This window comes from Phodopus roborovskii, unplaced genomic scaffold (assembly GCF_943737965.1).
Source record: "Phodopus roborovskii unplaced genomic scaffold, PHOROB, whole genome shotgun sequence".
In the NCBI taxonomy this organism is placed as follows: Eukaryota; Metazoa; Chordata; class Mammalia; order Rodentia; family Cricetidae; genus Phodopus; species Phodopus roborovskii.
In genome coordinates, this window is record NW_026126517.1 from 47,510,594 (window position 1) to 47,533,426 (window position 22,833).

Sequence of the window (22,833 nt, forward strand, 5' to 3'; positions counted from 1 at the left end):
TTACAGAACAAGGGTGGAACAGGACAGAAAGAACCCTCTAGAATTCATTGAAACTTGCTCACTTTTGCTTCCTCTTGTCCTTAAAAGGCCTTCCCTGTTTTTACCCCAATCTCCTGGTCCATGATCTAGCAGTTATTACCTATATCCTCAGCAAAGCAAGGATCACGTTTGATCCCCTATACCATACCATGAAAGCATGAATGTGAGCAGCATTTTACATCCTTCTTCCAAAGGGTCTGGTTTGGCACAACTCCCCATGATTCTAGGTTAGAAGTTTTGTGGTATGGTCATATTTTAAAGTTTGGTTTGGCTTGGTTTATTTGCAACGCTGAGGACTGAACCCAGGGCCTTGTGGGTACCAAGTCATTCTGCCACTAAGCCACATCTCTTCCCTTTTTTAGTTACAAATTGAAACTTTATTCTCCTTGATAAAGGAAAAGCCATCATAAAAGTGCAAAATATAATAATGCACAGAGCAATCTGACAAGATTAGACCATGTCCTGCACTAACACAGCCTGGAAAAATGGCTTCACAAGGATGAAGAGGAGGGTGCATTACCTCATGGGAGGGGATGAATCAGGGCCCCAACAAAATGAAACTGAAAATTGCTAAATGAAGCTCTGAGTGGAGAAAATGAAAAATCAATGGAGGCCCAGAGGAGAAAGGCACATTTTTCATCTTCATGGGGCTTGAGTAGGTAGTGGAAATCCACTTTCAATTAATGTGTCTTGTGGCATTCAGCCAGGCTGGATACGAACAGGGTGCATATTTTAATCAATTTTTTTCTATTAAGTTTGAAGTAATATATAACACTAGAACTATGCTAGTCAAAAGGATCAGTTGAAATGGGCTTCTGAGCTAAGATAATCTTATTTGGTTTGATTTCTACCTTAGATTGATGAGAACTCAACTTCTCAGAATAGAACAGCATACGGATCCTCTTGGGTACCTAAGAATGACTTAGATGTCAGGGAAGAATGAATACATTGGCTTCCCAATGCTGATGCATCCACTGGGAAGGAAGTAAGACATGTACTGGTTATCAGGCCTTGGATGGCTTAGTTTGTGATGCTCACACTAAGTGGTTATCACCCCCAGCAAGAGCTGAGATCTCAGCTGCAGCCTCTCTAATGCTGAGACCTAGGCTCTTTTTATCCACATCCTGCTGTTCTGGGATTCATCTGCTACCATCTTCCTGAGGATCATTCTTTAGCATTGTGACACTGGCCTGGGAAAAAGAGTGGGCTGGAAAAAAATGGTATTGCAGAATTTGCCCTCACAAAGGACTTGTTGGAGCTGTCCAATTTTCCTGGATGTATGCAATTTCAGAGGGAAATTCCTCTCGAGATGCTGATGGGAGCATCTGGGAAGAAGGCTGATTCAGAGCAATGCAATGCTCCTCTCCTCCCAGCTGGCACAAAACTGGTGCTAAAACTGGTCCTAAAGTTAGGTGTTGTGAATATGAACCATACCAGCAAGCTCTCCTCCCAGCCCTCTTTCTTCCTTCGTCCCTGCTATTAGGCCGGAATCCTAGACACCACTCCGAGGCTCAGGCCCAACTAAGCAGGAGCAATCTTGATTGATAACAACCTTGTTCTTGGTTGGCTTGGGGCCCAACACCCACCACAATGGGTCTCAACCCACATTTTCATTTACCACTCCCTCGTCTAATCCAGTCAAACCAGACCCATGCCTGAACTCACCCCATACTTTCTGGTCTTCATATTTTTGGTTTTATTTATTTTATATCTTATCTGGCATGATTTCTTCCACCCATTCAATTCCTGCCTAGAAAAATCCAACCCATCCTGCAAGATGCTATTGGACACTGTCTCCTCCCTGCAGACTGTCCACCCACAGGGGAATTAGTTCACATTTGGAGACACTGTGGTAAGAAAGCATTTGGCATGCATGCCATCAGTCAGCCCACACCACCACCTCTGGGACAGGTACTGTCATGACTGGTCTCATTTTATTGAAAAGCAATTATAATCTTGGAAAGGATAAGGAATTTGTGAAATTGTGACTATAAAGCCTAGTCAGAAGCAGAGGTAGGGGCAAGGCCAGATTTCATTTCCTCAGAGAACAGGATAAGATATCTAGCTTCTGTGTTCCCAGAAATGGTCCTTTCACAATATCATATTCACAACAGCTAAACTTTGGGGATATTTTCAACGCGCCATGGCTTAGAACCGGGTGTGTCACTTTGCACACTCTCCTTCCCCCTCCAATGAGTTTAGAGGTCTTTCAGAGAGTCCCTTGAGAGCAGGAGTACATTCATGTTTGCACCTGTTTTACATAAGGTACTTCTTATGCTCGATGACGATCTCTGCAGGAAGAGCAGGTTGCACCTGGCTCTCCTCTCTCCCCACGCCCAATGCCCAAGTTTCAAGACTGGGCTTTCCTATAGACTCTGGCAGAGGGGCAGAACCAAAACGTTCGAAGACAGTAGCACAGGGAAAGAGCTCCAGCTTGACAAAGGGACATGAGAGATAAAATCAGTGGATAACAATATTGAAAAAAGCTTCTCACAAGGCAGAACAAGGCAGAGTGAGCCCTGGCCATACCAGAGACACAAAAACAAATTTCAGATGGCTTGGTCTTTATTTGTCCAAAAATAACATTTATTGAGTACCTACTGGATACCAGTGACCATTCTAGATATTAGAAATACAGTCAAGGATGAAACAGGCCAAAGACCCTGCCCTCACAGAGCTTCCATTCTATAAGAGGGAGGGAGACCAAAACAAAACAACCACTGACCAGCAAAGGCATAGCACACCAGACACAGTGTAAGGGCCTTAGACAAAAATAGAGGAAGGAAAGGGGGAGGGGACAGACACATGGGTTTCAATAAAAGATAAAGATGACAAGCAAAACTTTAATACTATTACAGACAATGACAAACAAGACATACAACATAAAAGAAAAAAACTAATAATTATAACCCCAAAAAAACTCAATATTTGTGTAAGAGATGCCACAAACAAATGCCACTGACTGGAAGATGAGAACATCACAAGTATTTTTTCAATAAATGATCCATGCCAGCAACATGAATTATCAGGTGAGAAGATAAAGGATTTAATTTAAAAAACTCAGTAAAGGAAATGAGCATTAGTTCACATAGGAGAAGCCTGGCCAGCCAGCTGAGGACACCGTATCACCTCCCAGGCCACAGTGAGCATCCTCCAGGCTGACAAAGATGATGTACTAAATGTACCATGACCCTGCCTTCGCTCTTGTGATTGCTTTTTCCTGGAATACACACGGAAGAAAGGCTGACCCAACTGTATTCTTTGTGATACCTCTAAAAATTTCATATTTTAGACAGAGTATTAAGATTTTAATTAAAATAAAGAAGTAACTACACTATATTAACCACTAGAATCTGAAATGACAACATTTCCACTGGCTATAAATAAATCCTGCCAAGTTGAGCAGAACCTCCTTTGGGTGGGGTGGAGAGCGGCTAAGAGACAAGATACAGCCTTGGGAGTCCAAGCAAAGGGTACAAATAAGAGCCAGGGGATACAGGGTGACTAAGGATTTGAACATGAGTCAGGTTTGGTAGCAATTTAAGTCAACTTGATACCATGCTAATCTAGGTAGGAAGACAGAACTAAGACACAGGATTGTTAAATTGAAGCCAAAGACTCCAGATCAAAGATCACCAATTAGCCCACAACCAGGATAAGGACAAGAGGAAAGCGCATCATTCAGGATACACAAGGAGAGTGGTGTTTACACTCTGGGCACCCCATCATCTTCTCCACAGAACAAGACATCTCTGGCTTCTAGAGACTGACCTTACATAGCCCAAGAGAGGAGAAACTTCAAACAGACAAAAGCATACCATGCCACGCAGGAAAAGAGATTCACCCCAACACTACTACTTTAAAGTTTAAAGCCATTCTTAGATCCTGTGAGCTCACCTCCTGAGCCTGGATAATGACTTGTTCCAGAAGAAATGCCAGAGACTGATTCCATAGGAATAGCGCAGGTCATGAGGGGATGAGTGACTTTTGACTCTGACTCCAGCTTTCCACAAACCTCTACAGACTATGTGGGGTCCAGCCTTAAACAGAATCCCACACCCAGGTTCATGTCACCAAAAGCTCCTTTCAGGTGTGGGATTGTCCCGTCTGCTTCCTTCCCCTCCATGCCAGCCTAAACTGGGATTGACAAGATCACCAATAGGAAAGAACAAGGGCAAACTCTGACAAGACAGCAGCAGCCCCTGGCCAACAATTTCCTATTAAAAAACAAAAAAGCTCATAGAAATGCCATGGTCAGAGGGATACCCCTCCATCACCACAGTCTACTGGCTTACATAGGTACATAGGCTCACATCACCCTTAACTAAAACTGCCGCCATACCACTTACTAGCTCCCATCAACCCTTGCCACATTCTGATGAAAAGGCCTCTATGAAGATAAGACCACAAACAAAGCATGCTTCCTTCATCTTGCTCTCATACATCTTATCTAGAAATATTTCTCTTTTCATGGGGCACACTCCTGCTTGTCCTGAAGCTGGCTGAACCATGTCTATTTAGGTAAGATGCCCAGAAGGACAGAAGCAAACAAAACTTTCCTTAAACAAGAAAAGAGAGACATTAACTGACAATGACTGTAGACAGTAATTCAGAAAGGACATCCAGAGGGTCACCTCCAAAGATGAGGGGCGCCATGTAACAAATATGACCAAACTGCCAGGACATTTGGCCCGATATGCATTTTCGGGAGTGTGATCCGGGGAGGTGTGCCTCCTTCCCAGAGCGCTGACATGCTTCGCCTCTCTTCCCTTCTCCTCAGTGGGCATCTTCTGAGGCTTTTCCACCTGGCACTTAACGAATTATTTTTAACAGTCTTTTTCGGTGGGTTCTTGCTTTGATGTCTAGGAACCCAAGTTTCTAAAAAGAAATAACCTGTGTATCTCTGGGGTCTCTTTGAGCTGTTGTTTGAGATTGTATGTGTTGAGGCTACTGTCTGGCAGTGTTTTCACAAATGAGGGCCCCACAGGGCCAAGGTATTCTTTGGATAGCATATCTTTCCTGCTTGCTTCAGGCTCGGCACAGATAAACACCACCTCTTCCCCGAAGAGTGTACAAGTATTCTTCTAATCACACCCAGTAAGACGTGTTCACCTCTGCTTCTACCCAGAGCAGGCTACATCTTATCATCTTCCAAAAAGCCGGAGACTAAATGTGGAGAAGAGTTCGTGCGACATGATCTGGGGACAGTTCAATTGAATGGTTAGGGTTGGGGGTTTCAGGGCCATGGCTCCTTCCCTGACCCCCATACACCTAATTACCAGCTATGGGAGGACTGGGGACACAGGGCATTTCCCCAAAGCACCCATTTGTGTTGCACATCTCAGCACATCACAAAACAGTTTTGAAATGAATTGTGTGCCAGCAAATAGCTGAACCGCATAAAATGAAAGATCTTTGAGACAGAAAATGTAACTGTTCTACTCAAGAACCTGATGAGGGATATAGCTCGGTTGGCCGAGAGCTTTCCTGGCATGCATGAGACCATGGGTTCAATACCCAGCAGTAGATAAACTAGGCATAGTGACACACACTTGTAATCCTTGGGGGGGGGGGTGAAGGCAGGAGGATCCATAGGTTAAGGTCATCCTCATCCTTGACTACATAGTGATTTTGAGGCTAGCCTGGACAACATGAGACCCTATCCCTGCCCCTAAAGAAAATAAAGAAGTAGTTTGATGGCTAAGCTATAGAGTGGCACACAGCACTGAGAAGAAGAAAGGCATGCCCTGCCCAAAGCTTCAGTTTGGTTCCCAAGACTCCCACAGAGAAGAAGGTCAGCCCTGAGCATGGGGGAAGCAATAAACCAGACACTCTGAACACTTACCTCTACTGTGGGTCTGTATCACAAGAAACCATTTACTGAGAGCAGTAATATCAGTAGTAGCTAGGATATGTTAGACATTTTCCGTGTTGTTCCAATGAATAAGTGATCTATGTAATCTCATTTCATCTGAGCCCACAGGTCCCTCTCAGGCAGACATTCTTACGAATTCTATTTTACAGAGAGGGAAATGCACCCATTTCCAAAGTCCTACAACTGGTACACACAGGTCTGCCCAATTCTAAAAGTCAAGTTTATGGGTATCTTCTGGGCCACTACTCACACTATGTCTATAAAGATCTCTGACTGCAGGAGTTGTGTGTGGACTCGGGGTCCGCAGGGGGTCAGTTCAGAAACCTCACGTGGACAGATAGGAAACTGCTCTGCCAACTCATCAACAAGCCAGGAGCTCACCCCTTCAATCTCAGGCAAGTCATTCTCTAGCTGCCCTCCTGGGGGGACTTGTCTCCCTAAGGCCATGGCACTCTACGAAAGGTCAAAGGTGATGAGGTGGGACTTCCAAAGGCATTTCGAGGGCATTGCAAAGATGTCCTGATTTGGCTTTCATGTGAAAGGCAGCCCCTGCTAATAAAGCCACTGCATTTGGTTGTCCACTGGCAAAGCCTTCCGGGCAGATCCACCCACAACCCACAGGTCTCATGAAGCATGACAACAGCTACAAATGTGGCTCAGCACAAAACCAACCATACATTTACTTAATACAGGATGGGGTTTTCTTTCTGGTTCTTGAATATGCACTTGTAGATGAAAATGTGTGCTGCCATGCCAAAATGTTGGACACACCTGTGAACCTGGATGAAATCCAGTCACCCATAGGGCATTCCTACACTGTGGATGCCAACAGCCACTAATGCATATTATCATGCTGCCACAAAGCTCTTCCAGGGCCCAGAACCTCAGGCTAGCAGGAGAGATGGGCCACTTCTCAAGTTCCATGCTCTTGTCCCTGGTCGCTATTTCCTGGGCTCTTCTATGACACTGCCCTTACAGTCTGAAACATGGCACTCTACAAGGAAAGCCAGTCTGCAACATGGCACTCTACAAGGAAAGCCAGTCTGCAACATGGCACTCTACAAGGAAAGCCAGTCTGCAACATGACACTCTACAAGGAAAGCCAGTCTGCAACATGGCACTCTACAAGGAAAGCCAGTCTGCAACATGGCACTCTACAAGGAAAGCCAGTCTGCTATGTACTTCTCTCTGTGTCTCTGTCTCTATGTCTCTCTCTTTCTCTCACTGACTCACTGACTCACTCACTCACAAGACACCAAAACCCAGCCTGCTCCCACCAGTAGCTGCCAGCTTTGGAGGTTTTCTAAGGCCTTCCAGGTGACCCCAGTAGAGAAGCAGAAAAGGGAACATTTTTTCTATCTTCTCACTTTAACCAAACAGCTACTTTGTGTGTGTGTGGGGGGGGGGGTTAGGGAGAGGGCTCAGTGGATAGAGCACTTGCTGCACAAGTGTAAGGACCTAAGTTCGGATCCCCAGACTCCCCATAAAAAGTAAGGTGGGTGTTGTGGCTGCCTGTAATCCTAATGACTGGGAAGTGGAGGCAGGGGCTCCCTGGGCAGGCTGGCTAGCTAGATGAGCTGTATCAGTGAGCCCCGGGGTCAGTGGCAGACTATGCCTTAGTAAATAAAGTGAAGAGGGTGAGCCAGAAAGACAACTGGCACCAACCTCTGGCCTCCACATGCACACATGTGCTCGTACACATGCAAGCACATGCACATACACAGGCCAAAAGCGTCATCATAAAAAAGGGTGAGCAATAAAATGAAAAGATGCTGCTTAATAGTCACCCTGGAAGCAACTAAGGAGCATACACTCGCCTTCTCACACGGTGCAAGATCTTACTACTCCAGAGCAGAAGCGCTTGACAGCAGAAGCTGTTACTTTCATGGCTGCTCTTAAAAGTGATATTCATGTCAGCCGGTGGTGGCACACACCTTTACTCCAAGCACTCGGGAGGCAGAGGCAGGCGGATCTCAAGCTCCAGGACAGCCAGAGTTACACAGAGAAACTCTGTCTCAAAAACAAAACAAACAGACAAAAAGATATTCTACTGAGGTAGGGAAAATATATTGCTTAACACAAAGGTTTTTAAGAGACTTGGTAATGACAGCTGGATGTTTGGGGCTGATAAATAAGGTCATACACTGACACTTTCTTCAAAGCTGTTATCAACAAAATAGGACCAAAAAATAATAATAATAAATAAAAAATGGCAGGAGACATCACCAAGGAGTCCCAGCCTTGGGGACGGTGAAGCTGTGACTTAGACAAGCTTTGGGACTTCAAGGGAAAGAGGGGAAACATCCCTGGTAGAGGCTGCACCCACAGGTTGCCCCTAGACGAGTTCAAAGGTGCCTCTCCCTCTGGGTACCAGGTGTTGAAAGATAAAAATACACTTCTCCACTGAAGTGGGAATTCAGCATTCCACGGTAACTAATTCAGTCAGTAGTTTTCAAAATAAGGCCTAAGTGACCTGGGGTGACTGAGTTGTGGCTTTGTTGATTTTGTTACAGAGACCTGAAATGCTCAGAAAGAGCCACACCTGTGCTAAAGGTTCTACAAGGCTTGAGAGCTCCCTGATTGTGGAGAGTAGGAATGTTGCAGATCCAGAATCAAATTATCTTAGGCTATTATTATTAATTGCCCAGCTGTGTCTGACCTAATATCCCTGTGACTACCACGTGAAACCTTCTGCAATCTATTAACTAACAGACCATTAGCTTTCAACAGCTAAGGGTGTCATCAGACCACACCTGAGAGCTATTGCCCGATGCTCCTAACAATGTACTTGAGAAATGCCTTGATTTATGACTTCCTTTAGTTCTGTAACTATAAAGATCACAAAACTGTTAACCACATTGGAATGTGACATTTGGAGTACCCTAAACACATGTGTCCAGGTATGCTCATTCAATTCATATCTGGCTCCAGAATGAACTATCTCTTACTCCCTTTGAATTGAGAGCTGAGTGTGTGTGTGTGTGTGTGTGTGTGTGTGTGTGTGTGTGTGTGTGTGTACTCTCTTTATATTACAACAAAGCTGAGATCATAGTAACAGACACAGCACAGACACACACACACACAGAGAGGCATGCACGCACAAACAAGAAATAATAAAGAATATTGCCAAACTCAGCAGATTTCCACCAACTATCCCTGTAGATCCCATGGGATCCAGGAGTAACACTAGCAAGCCCCAGGCTTACTGTCTTACTTTCTGAGGGATGCACCTGTGATCTGGGGCTAACTGTTTACTCCAAGCAGCCAGTATCTAAAATGCTGTCTGTATTCTGAACAGGACTCAACGCTTCCCTCAATGAGAGCGCCACCAAGTGGCTGTGGCCTGCCCATGCACCGGAATAACATCCACAACCCCCCCAACTCCCTACCCCTGGCCCTCTACAAACCCTCTAGGGCCCCAGTCAGTGCCACACCCCGGCCATGTCTCCTCGGTCCCTAACCTTCCTCCAGCTCCTGTCCTTTCCAGCCTGGTGGCTCCTCTGAACACGCTCACTTCACTCTTCTTCCACATTTGTAACTTTAAACAAACGTTACTAAGATTTAAAAAAAAAAACTACTTTTTCTGTAGGCATGAGCACAGTGAGCTGGACAAACTTGATTATTTTTACTTCCTGATTTAGAGATCATAAATTCAGAATACAGACTTTAAAAAAAAAAAAAAAAATCTCCTTTCACTGTTACAACCCAGGCAGCTGGTAGGTGGCGCTAGTGCGCTCACAGTACTGTACTGATGGGGGCTGGTTATCTCCACGGACTGGTCTTTTGCATTCGATTTGAGAAGCTTGTGTGGGAAATGTGAAATAAAAGGTGTGGATATCAGTGTTTGCACACTTCCCCATTTGAATACACACTCCTCTGTATCCATTGGATCTACAACATGGATTCAACCACCTTCAGATTAAAAATATTTGAGAAAATAAAATTCCATCTGTGCTGAGCATGTACAGATTTTATACTGTACTCAGTATTGTAAGTAATCCAGAACAATTTAAAATACACAGAAGGGAGATTGGGAAGGCAGTCCAGCATTTAAGAGTACTGTTGCTGCTCACTCCAGCTCCAGGGGCTCTGATGCCCTCTGCTGGATTAAACAAGCAGTGAACTTATAGGGTATACACACACACACACACACACACACACACACTAAAAGTAATTTTTTTTCAAATACATAGGATTAATATACATACATACATACATACATACATACATATATATATATATGGCCATTTTATATATGAGGCTTGAGATACAAAAATGTTGGGGTCCTTAGAAGGTTCTAGAACAAAATGCTTCAGATACTGAGAGCCAAACCTTATGTGTGTGGGGGGGGGCGGGGGCGGGGACGGCATGCATTTTCCTTCACTCTCTTTAATTAAGAAGATCCTCTGGAAATATGATATAAAACAGAGTTCTGAACTTAACCTCAAAGTGCCTTTTTGAAACACTTCTCTGACTTTGGTGTCAGTCACAACTCCTTATAGACAAAAAATTTAACTGACTCAAAAGTCAATCAATCAACCTGCGGTTTACTCAGAGCCTCTCTAGACTAGATGTGAGCAATACTGCCCCTCTCCCCACTGTGAGAAAAGAAATGGTAGCCCCAGTTAGAATCACACTAATGTAGACATCACCTGTACCCACAACTTTTAACGTGGGAAACTCAGAGATGGAGGAGGTGTGCTCCAACAGCCAAGGTCCATCTAGATGACGGACACCTTCCCCTGGCAAACACGCTTCTGCCTGTACTGGGTGGGAGGAGATCTCATCCATCACTGTAGCTGATGTTGTTCCCACATGAGTGCCCGAGTTTCAGAAGGCGAAGCCTGGCTCCTCCCCAGCTTCTGCTGCCCACTCCCTGGACACTTGTGTACCAGCCATACAAGACTCAACACAGTGTGGCCAACTTCTCATTTGGAGACAAGATTTTATCTGCTGTAAATGTTTATTCTAGACCTAATAAAATGAAGTTTTGAGCTGGGGAACAGCTCAGCTGTTAGAGGCTAGGCTCACAACCAAAATAAAACAAAGTGTCCCACCCACCCTCAATTCCCTGACCTTACCCTTACCAAGGGAATACCCGGCGTTTCCTAGACTGCCAAAGTAGGTATGCTTTTAATTTTATCTGTCATGTATATAATTTATTGAAAGTAGCTACACTTTAAATATTAATGATTCATTAAAAAATAGTCATAGAGCTGGGGAGACCCTCAGTTGGTAATGTGCTTTTCGTGCAAATAAGAAGGTCAGAATTCAATCCCAGAAAATGACAGATGTGGTAATATAGACTAGATGTTGTAGTACAGGCCAGGTGTTGCAGTACAGGTAGGGGTGGTGATACAGGTAGATGTGGTGGTATACACTTGTAATCACAGCCCCAGGAAAGTGGAGACAAATGGATACCTGGAGCTTACTGGCCAATCTTATTGACAAGCTTCAGGCCAGTCTCTAGAAATAAGGTGAGGTACCTGAGTCAAGACAGCAAGGTTGTCTCCTGGTCTATACACACATGCATACACACATAAAACACACCTGTACATGAGCACACACATGTACTGGCATTCATAAAATGGAACATATTTTAAAGTAGTGATTATTGTAAGTAAAATAGTTTTTCCTGTTTTCTTCTGCCAACTAAACTTCAATTCATTTGACTTTATTCTTCAAGCTAAAGAATTAGACCCTAGATATCCCTATAACCCTTACTTATATGTATTCTTACAACAGTTGTTGCTGTTATTTTTCTATCAGATTTTTCTATGCGATTTTTCTCTACCAGATTTTAAAGTAAGAAACATTACAATGACATGTGGTCAGTTTTAATCACACATGGATTTTCTTCTACTGAGTATCACAAGAAAGGGAGGCACACCACAACAAGCCAAGGCAAAACCATTTCGTTTTCTTCTTAGAGAACTAAATGTTCAACCTACCTGCTTTTCTTCTCATTTAGGAAAAAAATAGAATGATAAACTACCCCAGCAGATTAAATATATAACTTCATGTTACACAAGAGAGGAAGATGTAGAAGAGAGAAAAGATGGCGGAGAAACAAGAGCGAGGAAGGAAGCAGGGAATCATGGGGAAGGGATGAATGGGGCAGAACAGAACCCAGGAACACAGAAAGGACAAGCCGCTGGTGCAGGAGATGAGGCGGTCAGAAACCTGAGCTGAGGTCACCTTCTGTCACCTTTTCCCCCTTAACCTATAGGTCTCACATGTGGTCACACTGTCCTTGGAGAGTGTATGCACTGTACTACACTTGGCCAACACTTTGTTCTAGAGGAAAACCCCCTTTGATCCTTTGGGCTGTGATGACAGTGGCCTGAGCAAAGTCACTAGGGGAAGCTGTCCTGGGTCCCAGGCTTCTGCAAGAGCTTACCTCCTCAACCATCTGCTTGACTTTCTTCTGCTGGCAATGCACCATGTCATCCAGGTGTCTGATCCGCTCTCGGAGGCTGGCTGATGCCTCCTCCAGCTGCTGGTACCTAAAGGGAAAAAGAGAGCTATGAGCCCCGACTCAGAACAGATACAGCAGCAGAGACTGTCACAGCACTGTAGAAGCATTGCAAAAACAAAACTCAAACTCAAGCCACACGCTCCTCTCCCGTGAACTCTAGGCATCAACTTAGAGTCAATATCAGCCCAGTAAGAGTACACATGTCCTTCAGGTCCCCTCCTTGAGTTTCACTCTGTATAGTGACAATTCTGTACTTCCCTAGGGGAGAATGAGTTTTTTCTCCACTGACAGGTGTGAGAGGATTTCTGCTTGGGGTTAACACAGCCTGGGACATGCAGTCAAGTGGCTTTAAATAGGGAACAGAGAAGGGGAGTCTAAGAAGCCAGTGAAGCCCCTGAAATCAAGGGTGGGTCTAGGAAAGCCTACAACCAACACTGTTGTGTCCATCGCTTACTGAACAAACAAGGCACAGCCGGAAAGCCCATCGCTGCATCACTGCCCACACCATGGAACATTTCTGAGCTGTTTTTAGAGACCTTATTCTGTCTTTGCCGGGCTCAAACCCACCAAAAAGAGCTGGCAGGAGACTGTGTTCTGTGTGTCATGAGAGCAGAACTGGAATAGGTGTTCAATGTCCCTGTCCCACTTCCCAGCAACGCCAGGTCCCTCGTTAGCACCAAAGTAGAAACCCCTACAACTTTGGAAACTCTCAAGTTACAGGCGAAGGGAGAATGAGATGCCTCAGCAGCTGCGGCTAAGCCTGATGATCTGAGTTTGATTCCCCCTATGACCCATAATGATGGAAAAGAAATAATTAATTCCTGAGAGTTGTCTTCTGGCCTCCACATGCATGCCATGAACCATCTGTAAAGCATATTTATTTATTTATAATAATAAATAAATAAACACAGTTGTTGTTTTTAATTGAGGAAAACAGATTTTTTCCCCCAGCACGTACTATGCAGCAGGCAGTAGGTCAAAGTGCTCTCACAATGTGAACCAAAGGGCTAGGTATCTATTCAACAATCTCACTTAGAAAAAGAGTTTCCATCCGACAGTTAGGGGTTGGGGGTGGGGGCAGGTAACTTGCCCAAGTTCTCTCATTGACCCAGCTTTGCTTTTCTTCCTCTCTGCCTTTCGATTTCCAGAAAAGACCATGGATGGTTCCTGTATTTTCCATCCAGAGTTTCACAAGTTCATGGCCAAAGGGCAATGGAAGGCTTGGAAACGAGCAACACTTCAAAATTAATTTCCAGGACAAATGGTATCAGTCCCAGCTGATGAGATATCTCATTAACAAGATGCATCCTGGAGAGCTCGGGTCACCAGCACACACAGACTGAGCATCTGCATTTGTGGCCATCTTTGATGTGTTCTTGGGCAGTGAGATGTGACTCTTATAGCTCCTGAAGGAGCTGGATCCACCCTGGGTGTTCTCAGGTACATAGGTCAGTACTGAGTGAGGACCATGTGAATGAAAATATAAGAGTCCAATGAGCTAGTCACAATAGGGCACATGGGGCTGGGGAGATGGCTCAGTGGGTAAGAGGACTTATTGGGCAAGCATGAAGACCTGAGTTCAAATCCCCAATACCCATGTAAAAAGTTGAGCGTAGCTGTGGAGTATGGTGTTGAAGGAGGGGAGACAGAAGGATGACTGGGGACTTGCTGGCTTCCAGCCTAGCTCCAGGTTCATCGAGAGACCCTAGATAATGGGAATAAGGTAGAAAGTGGTATGAGCTAGACACCAGCTTCCTCTGACCTCTGTGTGCATGAACACACACATGTGCATACAACACACACACACACATAAACCAATGTGTGTGTCCACCTGAGTTGCTACAAGCCCAAGGCCAGCTTGCCTCACCTGTCCTTATCAGAATCCGCAATCTCCCCTGACATTTCTGTTTCATGCTCAAGGAGCTGGAGCTGGAGTTGATGGCGTTCCTAAAACAGACATGATAAAATAGATCCTGATGGAGCCAGACAGAAGATGAACAGCAGACACACCCAGCTCAGGTTTGTCCCAGTGTGTGTCCACATCATTCCCTGGGTTTCACACATCCTCTAGCCCAGAACTCGAAATTCAAAGGGGCCCAATGCATGCAAATACTTATGGATTAAATAAAACACTCTAATCAAATCACATGAGCACCAGCCCAGGCTCACATGTCTCATAAATATTTATATTTCATTTATTCCTTCGTTCCTTCCTTCCTTTCTTTTGAGACAAGGTCTCTCTGTATAATTCTGGTTTGTCTGGAACTCACTCTGTAGACCAGGCTAGCCTTGAACCACCTGCCTCTGCCTCCTAAGTGCTGGGATTAAAGGTGTGTGCCACCACTGCCTAGCTTGAAAATTTATATTTCTAACCAATGATAATCCATGTCATAAATCAGTGGCCTGTGGCATTATAAAATTCCTGATTTCAAAATTACCTGCAAAGAGGTTCTGAAATTCTGGCCATTTCCTATGGATCAACCCAGTCATGTTTACACAGGGGTAGTCACTTTTAAAGGATATATTGCTGCCATTATGGCCAGAACAATGGTTCCCACACACACAAAGAAGTTAAGATCCGGTCCCATATAAACACACCATCTCACACAGAAAAGGGAACTTTGCGGCATGGTTAATGATCTGAAGAGTTCCATGGGTAGAGTTATTAGAGGAGGGAGTAGAGTCAAAGCCAGGGGGTGCTAGGAAGATATTACACGGCTGACTCTGATGCCAGGGTATGGGCCACAAGCTAAGTAGTACAGGTAGTACCCAGGGCAAGAAAATAGACTTTCTTTTAGAACTCCCCAAAACCTGCCAACATTTTTAATCTGGGACTTCCTACTTTCAGACAGAAAGACAGAAACTGACTTTTCAGCAATGTATTTCAGTAGCAATAAGAAACATAGGTGTGTCAAACTATATGCTTCACACACTTTGCTAAATGTATAAATATATATGTATAAATTTAAGTTTATCCAAAACAGTAAGAATTTTGGGGTTTTGTTTGTTTGTTTGTTTGTTTTGTTTTTTGAGACAGGGTTTCTCTGTATTGCTTTGGACCCTGTCCAGGAACTAGCTCTGTAAAGCAGGCTGGCTTTGAACTCACAGAGATCTGCCTGCCTCTGCCTCCTGAGCGCTGGGATTAAAGGTGTGTGCCACCAATGCCCGGCAAGAGTAAGAATTTTTACAAGTGCTTCTTTGAAAAGAAAAGTCAGGAAAATGTTAATAAAGGCACAGTGCTTGTCATCTCTGGAATGGTAGTAGACATACATTATAGATATTAATATAGCAAAATCCCTGAAAACACATTTGCCAAGCCCTGTTGGCTAAGGCAGGGGAGTGGGGTGGTGCTTTGAGAGCTCCTCTGAGAAGGGCTGTGTCTCACTTACACTCTGGGCAACTCTACCCAAAACACCTGTACCAGTTACATGGACTCCAAACCTGAATGGTGGGATTCTGTCTTCAGGGTGGGGGTGGGGACACGGGCATGAGTGGGAAAGGGTCCTGTACCCACCCTCATCAGAGGTGCGAAGGCCTGGGGGGCAAGCCATTAAGGAGAGGTCAAAGGCCCATCCTTAGATTTATCTGAAGCCTAGACCAACCGTGCCCCATCACCAGGTCAGGGGTTTCCCAGCCTGCAGAGAATGGCACTGGGCGCTAATGACATCACGTCCACGGTGGGCCCAGTGCTATCTGCAACTTCAGTGTAACTAGAGAGCTGTTTTCCAGAAACTAGAGCCAGCTTTGGCCTTCAACTCCAGAAGTCAGCCGTCAGCTGCTCAATGTCACCATGCTTTCTCTTCCTCTCCTCCCTTCCTGTCTTTTCTCTTCCACTTCCTGCCTCATTTCTGTACACCTGCCCAAGTCTGGCTTGCCAACTCTGGAAGCCCCCACCCCCCTTTGTTTACCACACACAGACATTTGCCTCCCCATCTCATTCAGGTCCCAGGCATGTCATGGAAAAGTCAACCTGTCCCAGACACCTGGCCCAGAGACGAGGGGTGGAGCGCCGAGGGAGCCTGCAGGCATATTGCCTCATCATTAAGTGGCAAGCATGTCTAGAGAACCCACAAAGCTAGTTGCTGCAATATTAATCTGCAGAAAGGATTTTAGAGGTGACATGTTTTTAAACATATCAAAACAATTTTGATTGGCTGGGCTGGGGGTTTGCCTAACACATGCACAAGGCTGTGGGTTCGACTGCCAGGACTACAAACAACAGAAACAGTTACCAGAGAGGAAGACAAGAACGTTGTTCGGCTTCCTTCTGTGTTACAGGATGTGTTGCATTGAAAACTAGGGGCTGGCAGGAGTCAGTACTGAGGTTCCTGACTCTAGGCAGGTCTTCAAGGGAACTGTGGGACTAGGAGGACTAGGCAGAGGTGGCAGCAGGGGACAGCAGGCCTAGGCTGCATCTGTTACCTTCTCCATTCGCTCAATCAGCCTGTCCAGCTCCCCGATCCTCTGGTCTTTCTCCTCCAGGCTGAGCTCAGCTGCCTCCATTTTTTTATTGGCCTCTTCGATGGCTTTCAGAAAGCTGTTGGTTTCTTCCTGCAATAGGCACACACTCTCCTCAGCAGGCCACCCAGGTGACTCACCTAAGTCCACACAGTGCCTCACTGGGTCACGATCTCCCTGTGAAAGCATGACCCTGGGGCCCATGTTTCTCACACAGAGTGAACTCAACTGCCATGAGTCTGGTTTCACCTCTGAACAAAGCACGTTGTGTAGATAGTCTTCTTTAACTTTAAGAGTTTATTTTCTTTTGTGGATGGGGGATCCCGGTGCCAGGGTACATGTGTGGAGGTCAGATGTGTGGAGATGAGAGGATAGCCTGCAAATGTCTGTTCTCTCCATCCACCATGTGGGCTTCGGGATGAGCTCAGCATCTTTACCTGCAGAGCAGCTTTACCTGCTGAGCATTTATGGGTCCCTTGTGTGGCTTTCTCCTAAAAGCCTAAAACACCTTATGTTCCAAAGGTGTGAAAAAAGAAGAAAACCAAAATAGCTTGTGAAGACCTAAATACCATTGCACAAATGCTCAGAGTGTCACTATGTGGGCCAACATTCAGCTGAGGCAGAATGAGGAAATTCCAGCTCTTCCTCCCACAATGCAATGCACAAACTTACTCTTAAGGAAACAAACCAAACATCTGGTGCATTGATTAAGCCTCCAATGACACAGAAAAACCAGACACAGACAGAATCCTTCAAAGAACATGGGCCCTCCTAGAGAGGTCAGGATGTGAGCCCACCTCTAGACACTAGACAGAGGCACAGCCCAATCCCACAGCCAGTGTGTGTGTGTGTGTGTGTGTGTGTGTGTGTGTGTGTGTGTGTGATGGCTTTCTGAGAACAAAAGTCACTTCTAGCTTCGAGAATGGCAAACCTCTGGATGGAAAGGGTGGCGTTTCCAAGGCTAGGGGCATGGTATAATCCAGGATGGGGACATGGGAGGTTTCAGAAAGTGGTACAGAGTAAACAGACAAGCCTGGGATCTACTTGGATGTGGGTGAATGGTCCTACTGGCTGGAGAAATATGTATTTTGACACAGAGACAATGATTTACTCAGCAGGAGGAAAATTCGAGTGAATGAACGATCAAATAAATCCCCTGGGCCTGGGAGCTAGCTCAGTGGGTGAAGAGTTTGCTGTGCAAGCATGAGGACCTGAGTTCACATCCCTAGCATGCAAGTAAAAGCTGGGCATGACAGTGCATGCCTATGACTCCAGCACTGTGAAGGCTAACCCAGGGCCACAGGGGTTGGGTATCCTGGAAAATTGCTGGCCAGCAGCCTAGACTAAATGACAAGCTCCAGGTTCAAGGAAAGATTCTGTTTCAAAATAAATAAAGAATAAAGAAGGTGGAGAATGGCAGAGGCACGCTATCAACATCAATCTCTCCCCTCTATAAGTGCACGCATGAGCAAGGACACCTGTCTACACAGTGACACATGTGAAATAGATGATGAATGAATGAATGACTCCCTTGATTCCTCTTCACATCCAGCCTCATGATGCCCTTTGAACCAAACCTTCCTATTAACCCTGCCAGCCACATCCCGTGTATTCTATTCTGAGCCGCACACACGCACCAGGAGTGCCTCCTTCTCTGCACTGTGCTTGCGTTGTGCCTCCTGCAGTTTCTCCTCATACTGACTGTACAGCTTCCTCGTCATCTCCCGCATCACCTCAGCGTTGGCTTCTTGAGAAGACTCCACCTGCAAAGAGACTCATTGCAGAACTGCAGACGGTACCTGGCCCCTCTAGCATATCTACACACCAAGGGCAGAGCATGACTCTCGGGGGTCTGATCTGCAGTAGACAGAAGAGGCACGCAGGAGGATGGGGGGGAGACAGAGAGAGAGAGAGAGAGAGAGAGAGAGAGAGAGAGAGAGAGAGAGAGCCAGCTCACAGAGCACACACCAGTAAAAGATGGCACTGGACACTAAGTTATTTAGGAGGACTGGGACAAGGTGTTTCAGAGAGCAAATCCTTCAGAAGGCCACTTCTTGGGGCTGGGGAGATGGGCTCAGTTGGTAAAATTTTCCCAGAATCCATGCAAAAAGAAAAAAGAAAGGAAGAAAAGGAAAAGGAAGGAAGGAAGGAAAGGAGGAAGGAAGGGAGGGAGGGAGGGAGGAAGGAAGGAAGAAGCAAACAAACAAAACAGCCAGGCACAGTGGCTCACACTTCTAACTCCCAGCACTGAGCAGACAGAGACAAGTAGACAATCCCTGGATCTCACTGACCAGTCAGCTATAAACAGCAAGTCCCAGGTCCCAGTGAGAGACTGTGTTTCAAAAGATAAGATGGACAGCTCCTGAGCAACTACATACTTGAGATTGACCTCTGACCTATATCCATACATGTACACATGTGCATCCATACACATGCACCCATGTGCACATGCATGCACAGCTTATTTTAAAGATAGCTTGTCCAATCAATCCCATCCATTGCACTGTCTCTAAGTCAGGCCTCATTAAGCCTTTCCCACATGTGTGCATTCCAAACTGTTGTCTTTGGAATCGTATTGACCTAGTGGGGACACTGGTCTGGGAGCCCTTAGTGGCCAGCCAGAGCAGTCCCAGTTTGACAGTCTTTGGAGCTGGCTGTGGCAGGGTTCCAGGAATGGTGTCTCCTTTCTGGTCTTAGGTGAGGACCTCATACAATTGACCCAGTGCTGCTGTGGGTGTGGCCTTGCCCCTCCTGTCAGGCCTCTGCTTGTCTGAGATGTCGAGCATGTGAGTACCTCGCCTCTGGGGAAGGGAGGTGCCCTTTGGCCTTAATAAGTTGCCTAGAGTTTATTTACTCCAAAGAAGTGACAAGTCCCTCTTGACACCCTTGAATGTTCATCTCTGGGTAAGTGTTGGTACCGAGAAGCCACAGGATGGAAATTCATGAGCAAAAGTTATCATTAGCTCAGAACGTGGGTCCACCCCACACTCCGTTTCTACTGCACAGGTGCGATGGAAAGGGCTCTGCCTGGGGCCTGTTCATGCTGCATTCCAGCTGCACCTTGAGTCCCTGCAGCCTCTTTCATTTTTAATTTGAAGGATAAAACAAAAGAGAGAGTGGAGAGAAACCTTTTGAGCTCCAGTGGTCAGAACCAGTCTCTAAAACAGCTACTGTAGGCTAGACACAAGGGATCTTGATTCCCAGGCTACCCTGCCATGCCTGGTGGCATACCACCCCAGAGCAAATGGGAACACACAGGAAAGACCCAAACAGTAAGAGCTCAATAAGTGTTTGTGGAGTGAACAGGTACATGAAGGTTTAATTCAGGAATTTCTGACTTCTTCCATTACAACCTTTTTTTAATTTTCAAAGTAACTCCTAGTGAGAAATAGAATGTATAAAACTGTAAAAAAAAAAAAAAAAAAAAAGAACCACTGACCTGGGGATGGAGAGATGGCTCAGTAGTTAAGAGCACTTTCTGATCTCCAGAGGACCTGAATTCCCTCCCCAATGCTCATATCAGGTGGCTCACAAATCACCTTGAACTCCAGCTCTAAGGGATCTGATGCCCTCTTCTGGCCTCTGTGAGCACTGCACTCAGGTGCACAAACCCACACTCAGATACATACATATACACACAATTAAAAATAATAAAAACAGAAAGAGTTGTCTTATTTGAAGGGAAAGCAAAGACAGTCTGAGGTATTCTGCCCAAGCCTGACCCCATTGTGGCTCTAACAGCAGGACCCCAGAGGGAAATGACAGACAGAGAGTCTGTAGTGCAGCTTGGCAGACACGGGGAAGGATACACTGCCCAACGGTTTTCTTAATTGAATCATTAGCAGCTCCACTCTTCACTAGCATTCTCTGGCTTAGGCAATAAAGTATGCATGGCCCACAGAATAGCTTAAGGCTGCACAGAACACAACTTGAAAACCACAGTTTTGGAAGGGGGTGAGGCTCCTGAGGCCACGCCCATTCTCGGGCATCTGTAGGCAGTTGATGGTGGCTGGGAGAGAGAGATTTTTTTTCAGTGGTGTAGCCATTGGTAAACTGCTCATGTCATGATCCCATAAATATTTTCTCACACATACTCCTTTAAGTAAGTCTGATTATACTCCCATATACAAAAAGACATACAAGCATAAACAGGACTAGCTGGGGGAAGGAGGCTGATAAATGAGAAGGGGTTAAGAGAGTAATGAGGGGGTGGATATGATCAAACTACAAAGACATGTATGAAAATGCCATAAGGAAGTGGTTATTATGTTATAGGTGCTTTTAAAAACTTAAAACCCCACAGGCCTCAGTGAAAACACTGGGAAGGCCCACTGAGGCTTTCAAAGTTTTAGAAGTTCAGCTTGGGCCTACACACAGCCCAGTGGTCAAGAGGCACAGATATTTGGTGTGGTGCTGGTGTGTGTGTGTGTGTGTGTGTGTGTGTGTGTGTGTGTGTGTGTGTAGGGCAGGGGAAATCCTTGAGACTTCAAAGAGCATTCACACCGTGAAAGGAGTGCCCTCCAAAGCCAGGAAACGTACCACTGGCCTTCCCAATAATATAACCACAATGTCACACAGGTTTCTAGGAAGCGGAAAGGCATGCCCCCAATATTTGTGCAGCACCTCAGCTCTAGGCAGGGAACTGTGAACAGATACCTCCTTGACTCCTGCAGACCATGCCAGTGGGTAGGAGAATGGGGGGAGGGAGATGGAGAATTGGAGAGGAGAGAGAGGTCAGCGGGAGCAAGGCCAATTGCTTTACCTTCATTTTCAGCAGCTGGTTTTCCATTTGGGCAGCCTCTAACTGCCTCTGTTTCTCCCGAAGCTTGTCCATGGATGCTTCATAGGTCTGCTGCAAATGTCTGATTTGATCCTTGATGTTGCTGTTTTCCAAAGTCACATCCACAAGGGTTTTCTATTTGGGTGAGAATTAAAAACCCAGGTCTAGTGGTGTGGGAACATATAGCAGCAGCATCCCATTCTGAGTCATGCTATAGCAGCTCCCCGCTGGAGACCAGGGATCCCCACAGCAGCTGAGGCCTGCCCTACTGTGGTTTGGTAGACCACAGCCTGCCGTACAACCCCCAACAACTGTGGACCATCAGACTTGCCACTGCCTCGGATGGGAAGATGGATTAAACGGGATCTTTCTCAGGGAAAATATTCATAATACTATCATTTCACATGGCTGGGGGAGCAGGTATAAAGTAGTAAGCACAGGCCAATCCCATTCATAAATCCAAACCCATGATAGCTTTCCCTACATAACAGAATTGAGATTTGTTTCTGTTTTGTTGTTGCCCTATCTTTTTCATATTTCCACAATGAAATAAAAACAAAGTATTTTATAAAACAGGGGTAAAGTTCACAGCTTTTCCTGACAAGTGCCAAGAGCCTGCTAAGGAGGCTGGGGATGTGGTTTGGATGGTGGAGGGCTTAGCTAGTGTGGTGGTTAGTCAGCCTGACACAGCCAGGTCATCTGTGGGCAAGCCTGTGGTGAATTTTTCTTGATCGGTAATTGATGTGAGGATATACAGCTCACTGTGGGCTGTGCTGCTCCTGGGTAGATGGTTCTGGGTTATATAAGGAAGCAGGCTGAGTCTTCTAGCCAGTAAGCAGCAGTGCTCTTCCATGGCCTCTACATCAATCAGCTCCTGCCCTGACTTCTTTTGGTGGTAAACAGTAATGTAGAAGTGTAAGCCGAATAAAACCTTTCCTCCCCAGGTTGCTTTTGGTCAGGATGTTTTATCAAGACAATAGAAAGCAAACTAGGAAACCCAGCATGCAAGCAGTCCAGGGGTCCACTCCCAGCACTGCATACATGACATGTGGTGGCTCAGTTCTGTAATCATAGCACTTAACAGGTAGAGTCAGGAAGATCAAATTCAAGGTCATCCTGGGCTACATAGTGAGTCTGAATCCACCTTGAGGTACAAGAAACCATGTCTCAGGAGGAAAAGTGCCGCTGGCTGTCTGATGTTCC

The 22,833-nt window shown here is 45.6% G+C and overlaps 1 protein-coding gene across 1 annotated transcript in view; it reads right to left on the reverse strand.

Moving 5' to 3' along the window:
- The window catches only part of Myzap (myocardial zonula adherens protein), a 111,558-nt gene that overhangs the window by 52,290 nt on the left and 36,435 nt on the right, over positions 1–22,833 (reverse strand). The window contains exons 6-10 of the mRNA XM_051197913.1: positions 21,613–21,765; positions 18,488–18,613; positions 16,815–16,943; positions 14,260–14,339; positions 12,315–12,420 (exon numbers count right to left, since the gene is read on the reverse strand). Coding sequence (XP_051053870.1) covers positions 12,315–12,420; positions 14,260–14,339; positions 16,815–16,943; positions 18,488–18,613; positions 21,613–21,765 — 594 coding nt within the window. The remainder of the gene's footprint in view (positions 1–12,314; positions 12,421–14,259; positions 14,340–16,814; positions 16,944–18,487; positions 18,614–21,612; positions 21,766–22,833) is intronic.